The sequence below is a fragment of the Brassica oleracea genome, chromosome C2 (assembly GCF_000695525.1).
Source record: "Brassica oleracea var. oleracea cultivar TO1000 chromosome C2, BOL, whole genome shotgun sequence".
In the NCBI taxonomy this organism is placed as follows: Eukaryota; Viridiplantae; Streptophyta; class Magnoliopsida; order Brassicales; family Brassicaceae; genus Brassica; species Brassica oleracea.
In genome coordinates, this window is record NC_027749.1 from 18,479,807 (window position 1) to 18,488,449 (window position 8,643).

At 31.3% G+C, this 8,643-nt stretch overlaps 1 protein-coding gene across 1 annotated transcript; it reads left to right on the plus strand.

Annotated features, from left to right (window-relative positions):
• The first annotated feature begins 6,710 nt into the window (after positions 1–6,710).
• Positions 6,711–8,017, plus strand: LOC106326304. Its single transcript, XM_013764317.1, has 2 exons — positions 6,711–6,968; positions 7,513–8,017. The coding sequence occupies exons 1-2, from the start codon at positions 6,762–6,764 to the stop codon at positions 7,864–7,866; spliced, it is 561 nt and encodes a 186-aa protein (XP_013619771.1). The 5' UTR covers positions 6,711–6,761; the 3' UTR covers positions 7,867–8,017.
• Positions 8,018–8,643: the final 626 nt, after the last annotated feature.

The following is an 8,643-nucleotide window of genomic DNA, read 5'->3' on the forward strand; positions in this document are numbered from 1 at the left end:
TGGGGAGGCAAGCGACGACAGGAAACGAGAAAAGCAAGGAGGAAAGGGGAGGTGACCGACAGCGACGGAAGCAAACCGCCGGCCACCAAATCAAATCTAGATCTAGGTTTTTTTTTTTGTTTAGAGAGAGTTTATGAGAGAGAGAGTTTCCCTTAAACTCAGATATATCCTATAAGGGGTTCAATTTTCTGTATATTCTGCAATGTTGAGTTTGTGTTATTTCTATTGGATCTTTTTCTATCCACATCGAAATAATTGTGATTTTGGGCAATATATATGTAGAAATAACACAAACTCAACATTGCAGAATCGACAGAAAATTGAACCCCTTATAGGATATATCTGAGTTTAAGGAAAACTCTCTCTCTCATAAACTCTCTCTAATGGGTTAAATTTTGGGCAATATATATGTAGAAATCTATCACTCTTGATCTAGTGTTTGGATATTAGTTAGGCCTATAACTAATAGCTACCATCTAATCAAGTGCTTTCGTGGTCTCCAATTCATCTTCCAGATTTCGCTTACACAATAAATTAGTTTTGGCTGCTGGTTTCTGGCTAGAACTGGCCATGGAAAATATGAAACCAGTGAGGAGAAAGTGAAAGTGGCAGCAATAAGTTATACTATCTTTGTTTTAAAATGATCCATATTCTAGAAAAAGTTTTTGTTTCAAAAAGATCGATATTTTACATTTTCAATATATGTAATAATGATAAATAATAATTTTAAGAAAAGTAATTGTGTCTATTGAATTTTGCTCGGCTACTATTTACGGAAAATAGTTAATCATAAAAATATTATATTTATAACGAAAATTTAAAATGTTTTATTAATAAGGGTGAAAATCTTAAAACATATATCTTATTGAAATGGAGAGAATATTATGTATCTCTATAATATTATTTGAGAAGTTAATTTTCTACGTGTCGATCTCACATTAATTTTTACGATGGTTAACCACTGAGATACCTTTAATGAATTAAAATATTATTCTTAACTGGCACTATTAAAAATTATTTAATAATTTATGCCAATTAAATTATTAATTTTAGTTTCCTTTTTTCTAATTTTCAAATCATGAATAATAAAATAGAAATATTCATATAATAAAAACAATATTAACAAAATAAAACATATATTTTGTAAAAGTAAATTTATGAGAATGAAAATATATTTTATATATAATGCGACTTCATAAAAAGGAAAGTTTTAAAAATAGTTTTGATGTTAATATAATCATCTTTGTAAAACATAATATAAAAGAGCATAATATTTTTAAATTAATTAAATATTTTATTGATATCAAAATATTTTCTCAGATTATTACAAAAGTAAATTTATTTAAAATATACTAAAAATCTTTGATGAACTAAAAGTATTTTATAATTGCTACTGTTGAGATCTTTATTCATTTTTGTTTTTTTTTTAATTTTACTTTGATTTATATTATGTATATAATTTTTATCAATTACATAAATAAAAATATCTACAAAATTTAGTGAAACCTAATATACCACTAACTGTGATTAATGCTTACTTTAATGTTTTTGATTTTGATATATTATACAACATAAGATACCTATAATAAAAATTAAAAAAATGTGAATTTTTATGGTTAGTATTATTCAGATTCCTTTTAATTTGTCTTTCATATAACCAAAGTATAAAGTTACTAATAATTTTAAAAATTATTATGTAGATATCGATATCAGTTCATACGTTTTAATTTTTTATCGATAATGTCTGTTTATAAAAATTTGTACATATCATCACTTCAGTTTTTATACTATTTTTGAAAATCAAAATATAAAATTGTACAAAATAATTACAACTATAATTACAGCTTTAAGATGAAGAACAAAATTAACGTAATAAATAAAACTAATCAAAATTAGCTTAACTAGAGGCAAAAGTAGTTAACTTCGATTTGAAGAAACATGTGTAACTCAATATAACCCACAAATGAGTAATTTGAATAATACAAATTTCTATACCAAAAATCAAAAGTTTAAATACAAAAAACAAAATTAATTAAAATTTAATCTATTTCAGCACAAAAAAAATACTATGGTTGTTGAAAGAAAAATATTATGATTATATATAAAGAAATAAATGCAATCTGATATACTCAAGTAATAACTAAATCGAATTAATATTATATATCCAAATTACATGTCTAAGTAAAATGACATAATATTATTTGTACATATCGTTTGTGTTGTATGGTTTTATGTTTGTAGCTCTATGAACTCTTGTAGTCCGAAACTTTAAGTTTTTTAATGAAGGTGTTGTTCCAAAAAAAAAAAATTGAGAGTTGTTATTCAAAGTTGGAGCTTGTATCTTATCACACGGTTCTGCTACTAATTTAGCAGTAAAAAAAATTGGACATTTCGAGGAATGTGCAATAGATTGTGAAGCTCGGTCAGTAAGAGACTGCAATGAACGTCACTTTAGGGCAATCTGTCCACTATTAGTAGACAAAATGTTAGTCCATTCGTTCGTTGCGAGTGTCGTAGTCGCCGCTGAATTGGCTGGTGACGAGTTGTGAGTCGCAGTATACGCTAAGTCGTTTTGCTTTGACTGCCTTCGCCAATCGTAAGCCTGCGATAAGGGATTCATATTCCGCTTCGTTGTTGGAGGAGGCAAAGCCAAAACTGAAAGATTGCCTGATTAACTCGCCATTCGGTGACTGCAGTTGAATTCCTGCACCCGATCCTTTGTTTGTTGATGAACCGTCGACATGCAGGATCCAATTTTGGCTTTGAAGGATCAGATCTTGTTCTAGTTCGGGTGCAAGTTCGATCAGGAAGTTGGCTAGAACCTGTGACTTAGCGGCTGTCCGATTCTAGAATATGATGTCGTGTTTGCTAAGCTCGATGGCCCACTTTGACAGTCGACTTTACTTATTCGTGTTCTGAATTACGGTGCGAAGGGGCTGGTTAGTCAGTACTTCAATCGTGTGTGATTGGAAGTAAGGGCGCAATTTTCTCGCTGAAGTGATGACGGCGAGAGCCATTTTCTCGAGCGTAGGGTATCGCGTTTCCGGGTCAGTCATTCGCTTACTCGTATAGAAGATAAGTTTTTGTCCGCCCATATCCTCTCGGATAAGCAAGCTGCTGACTACGTTAGAAGATACTGCGATGTAAAGAGAGAGAGTATATCGCCGACCTCGGCCTTAGATAACACGGGAGGGTGGTGAGATACTGCTTGAGCTGTCCTAATGCCTCTTTGCATTTCTCGTCCCAGACAAACTTCTTATTTCCTCGAAGTGATTCATAAAACGGGAGACACTTATCGGTGGATCGAGAGATAAATCGGTTGAACGATGCGATTTTTCTGGTTAAAACGTTGGACCTCGCGGCTGTTCTTTGGGCTGGGAAAGTCGAGTATCACAATGTCTGTTTAGGATTCGCTTCGATTCCTTGTTGGGTGACGATATAGCCCAAGAAATCGCCTGAGATAACACCAAAGTTGCATTTCACTGGGTTGAGCTTCATGCGTATTCGTTCAGCGTCTTGAAACAATCTCGTAGGCGATTCAGGTGATCCACCGCGTGAAGTGACTTGACCAGCATATCGTCGATGTAGACTTTCATTGTGTTCCCGAGCTTGTCGGTAAATATTCAATTGACGAGTCATTGGTAAGTCGCTGCTGCATTTTTAGGCTGAATGGCATGACCTTGTAGCAGTAAGTCCCCCTCTTGATGATGAACGTCGTTTTCTCTCAAATATCGGGATGCATCATGATCTGATTGTATCCTGAGAATGCATCCATGAAGGTCAAGAGTTCGTTTCCAGCAGTCGACTCAACGAGTTGGTCAATGTGCAGGAGCGGGTAGCTTTCCTTCGGATAAACTTTGTTTAAGTCGGTAAAATCAACGCAAATGTGTCATTTTCCGTTCTTCTTTTTGACGACTACTGTATTGGCTGAGAGCAGTCATTCAACCCCCTTCATATACTGATTTTGATCGCTCGGGACCGAGTTTTTGTTGTTTTTGGCGGATGGGCTTGATGGTTGGATCAACGTTTAACTTGTGAGAGGTTATACCTGGGTCGAATGCCCTTCATATCCAAGGTCGTCCATGTGAAAGTCGGCATGTTTTGCTTCAGTAAGTTGCCGACTGTCTGTTGCATCTGGTCGGACAGATAAGCGCCGATTCTGACCAATTTGCTCGGGTTGGTTTCGTCGATCGGAATCTCGAGTATTTCATCCTTTTGGGGGTGGATGTTATGTATCTGCTTTGAGATCGCGTGGATGCGAGGATTTGACTGCTGCATCTTGATTGGGCCAACAAGCAGGTCTTGTATGGCTTGCTGGTCTGCTCGGAGCGTTTTGTATTTGGCCGTCTGGTCCTGGGAATTTTACGCATTGGTGGTAGATGGACGACACCACCTTCATTGAATGTAACCAAGGAGTTCCGAGAATTACATTATAGGGGGCTGCGTGCGAATGACCGAGAATTTGACTATGCGTGTTACTCCATATGCGTAGACTGGGAGCCTGATCGTTCCAATCATTATTTCGGAGACTCCTTTAAGCCTGTGAGGGATCTAGAAGATGGTGTCATGTCGCGGAGATCGATTCTCATCTCATCTAATTTTTTTTTATTCCATTAAAGGTGTTTATGTAATTAACCGTCATGAAAATTAACGTGAGCGCGACACATAAGAAACTGATTTCTCAATTAATATTATCAAGATATATTTCTAAAATTTAGTTTAGGAAAATCTTCATAAGTATAATATATTTTAAAATTTAGGAAGATCTTGATAAATATGTTTAATATCTTTATAAAATTTAGGAAAACATTCACAAGTATGTAATAAATGTATTATATTTATAACTAATAAATTTAATTATCTATCTTATGGAATCTCAAAACATTATACATTGTAATCTAAAAGTTTAACCGACTTAAAAAGAACAAAAGAAACTTAATATCTGTTGTATTATATATTTTTGGGGAAATTATAACAGAGCCCTTCACAAGTCAAGGCAATGACTTTTGTGGAATGATTCTCCTGTGAATGTTGACAGTTGATTTTTTTAAAATTGAATTAAATATTAGCAGATCATAAGATGCCAATTACGGTTTTGACCATGATTGACCAAGAAAAAGAGTAACAATTTTTACCAAAAAAAAAGAGTAACAATAATTACGGTGGTATCCAGTTAGATGGCAAAAGTTCCTTTACTTTAAATTGTTACCTTCTATCCATAATTTAATTGTATATATAAAGATACTAACAATAGAGGTTGAGGGAAACAAATTCTCAAGTCATGACTTCTTCCTCTAATTATTTTTACGTATTGTATTTTTTTATATATCATAAAATAATATATATTAGATATATAAAAAGTCACTAACTATTACATATATAATTAAATTGATGCAAATATGTAAATAAATTTTATTAATCCAAACAATCACTTTTTCTATTTTATATTATATATGATTAATATACATAGATATATATTTTTTTAATATTTATATATGTCAATGAAACGTTCTACTCAATTGTTTTTTTTTATGATTTGTATCGTTTTATAACAAAAACTTTAAATAATTGATAACAAATTTTCATTCTGTGATATTTAAAAGTTTTAGTAATGTATAATTTTTAAAAAATTCAAAATTTAAATTTTAAATATTAGGTTGTCAGTGTTTGTTTAAAGTTTTCATAAAAAAGTTTGCAAAGCAAATTTTAAAATTAAAATATTTATGTATTTTTTTTATGATATATAGTTTAATTGAAAAGATATTAATATATATTTTAATTTTGGTATTTATTAAATAAAACTTCATATTTATATGATTTTGTAATCATTTGTTTCTTGTCATATAAAAAATTTAAACCATAGATCACTAAATTTTTTAATGTGAGACTTTTTAAAAATTTAAAATATACTAGATACAGAAATTCTAAATTTTTATTATATGCTTAATGTGATTGTTTAATTTATTTTAATAATTTAAATTTAAACAAAAATGATAGAGGGTGCACTAATTTGTATCAAATCTTTATTATTTAAAATCATTAATTACCATACATACTTTCACCACATTTGGAAATTTCATAATTTTTACTTAAGGAAAAATTAAAAATATTAATAATTAATTTATGATTAATTTATGATTAATTTAAAAAAATCTTATTATATATTTAGATGAACCAACCTATTTTTCTAAGGATTCTAAGAATCGTTGTGGTGATGACACTGCTACCTTAAAAGTTATAATGATTCGCTTTTAATATATATGGGATGTGTTATAAAAATTGAAGAGAAATACTCTATGATAATCTTAAAACATTTCGTATCACAAAATAGAACACAAGGGTCAAAATGACTAAAAAATCATATTTAAATATATATTAAAATAAATAAAATTTATATAGTTTTTTTTTAAATTGTAATTTTAGTTTCTAAAATAATATTCAAAATTTCTTGTTAAATTTTTTTTCTCTAAATTTTTATTTTTAAAATTTCCTTTTTCGAAATATAATGTTGATTTGTGGAATGATTCTCCTTTGAAAGTTGGTTTTCTTAAATAGAAGTAAATATTTGCAAATCATAAGATACTTATGGTTTTGACCAAGATTGACCAAGAAAAAGAGTAACAATAATTACGGTGGTATCCAGTGAGATGACCCAAGTTCTATCCATAATTTTAATGTATATATAAGTAGCACAACAATATGAATAGAATACACTAACAACAGAGGTTGAGGGAAATAAATTCTCTAGCAAGTAGCAAGTCATGACTTCTTCCTCTAACTGTTTCTTTCTTGGTTCATTGGTAGTCTCGTTACTACTTTTCTTAGGATCTACTTCGACCATGGCCTTAACAAAAGACATTAATTCAACATGCTATCGTTATTCTGTCGATAATTCTTTTGTCCATAACAAAACGTTCTGCCTGCAAACGCTCACAGCGTATCCTCCCGCCGTCTCTGCAACTAACATGGTATATTACTAACGAACCCCTCATTTATTTTCTATCTTGATCTAACCATTCTGTTGTTCGTTTTTGATTTGACATTGCACCAAAAATTTAAATTTATTTGTCTAAGTTATGGATCTAATTTAATTGTTTTAACCGGAAGTAAAGAACAATTAAGAAAAATCCTACAAATAAATTACAAAATAGGTAATTAACTATTTTTCAGGCTTGCGTTTTAGATTCCAGTTTTCTTTGTGTTGGGAGGAGATAAAAGGGATGTTAGGGTTTAAGATTCATGATAATCTATGAGGGTTCAAAATTTTAGTACAATATTTTAGATAAATTCATTGATTTTACTGGTATGGAATCTGGCATATTTGCTTATTTATCAAGTTAATTAATTTTTTAACAAGCGTATTTGAGAAAAAGTGTATGGGAAAGGTTAAAAGCTTTATTTTGTAAATGAAACTATGTAAATAAGTAATCACTATTATGGAAAAAAATGTAGGATAATTATTATTCCTGAAAAACAAAATCTCAATAAAATTGTGTTTTTTTCAATATATAGGTCGAACTTGTGAAAGTCACACTCGACCTTGGATCGACCCAGGCTAAAGAAAGGGCAGGTTTCGTTGCCGGATTGGAAAAAGAGCCTACATTTAAAAAATATTTTGAGATGTGCAGTGAATCCTATGCCACAATAGTGAATAACTTTAGAGGTGCTCGATTATGTATGGAGGATGGTGCCGCGGGTGCCGCGGGTGCAAGCATTACAATCCTTGAAACTTACGACGATACACAACGTGTGAAGGATACAATCGGCAAGAACACAGACAAGGCCTCGAAAAAGCTCATGGAGATGACATTAGTTATGGAGGATTTCGTGGCTATAGCTAATGCAGCCATCAGCGTAATATTTTAATTATTAAACTTTTCATGTGCTCAAATCCTAAAGATAATATTTAAATAAAAAAAAATATAAATTTCAATTCTGATTAATAAATGCAGCATATCAGCATTATTGGTAATTGTCAAATCCCAGTTCTCATAAACCCGGGATGGTTTTTTTTTTTAATTATTAACTTATTTAGCTCAAAATCCATTATTTTTTGCTTTTCTTTTTTTGTTCCGCGTTAAACCGTAGTGTTTGCTCTTCTTTTTCTTTTAAAAGCACTACAAGAAAACAGGGGGATTCTGATGGCCGAAATCGTCGGAAATTCGTCGGAATAGACCGATTCCGACGAATTTCTGACGAACCCGTCCGTCGGTATCGTTTCGTCGGAAAAAAAAAATTCGTCGGAATTTCGTCAGAACTTCCGACGACTTTCTGACGAATACCGAGAAACGTCATTCTGACAAACTTCCGACGATATTACGATGCGGATATACGAGACCAGAGTTCATCGGAAAAACTACGTACCGACGGAGAACATTCCTCGGACACTTCCGACGCAGAGTGTTCCTCGGTGCATTCCGACGAACCTTGTTCGTCGGTAAATTCTGACGGATAGTAAATTCCGACGGATATGTCCGTCGGTATATACCCATTTTTTTTTTCAAATTAATTTTCATTTTTATATATTTTTTGATATTAATAATTTAAAAGTAATAATATTATAAAATTTAAATTCATAAAAACCGAAATAGGAAAAAAACATTCATAAAGTTTAAAATTCATACAAACCGAAATAAAAAAAAA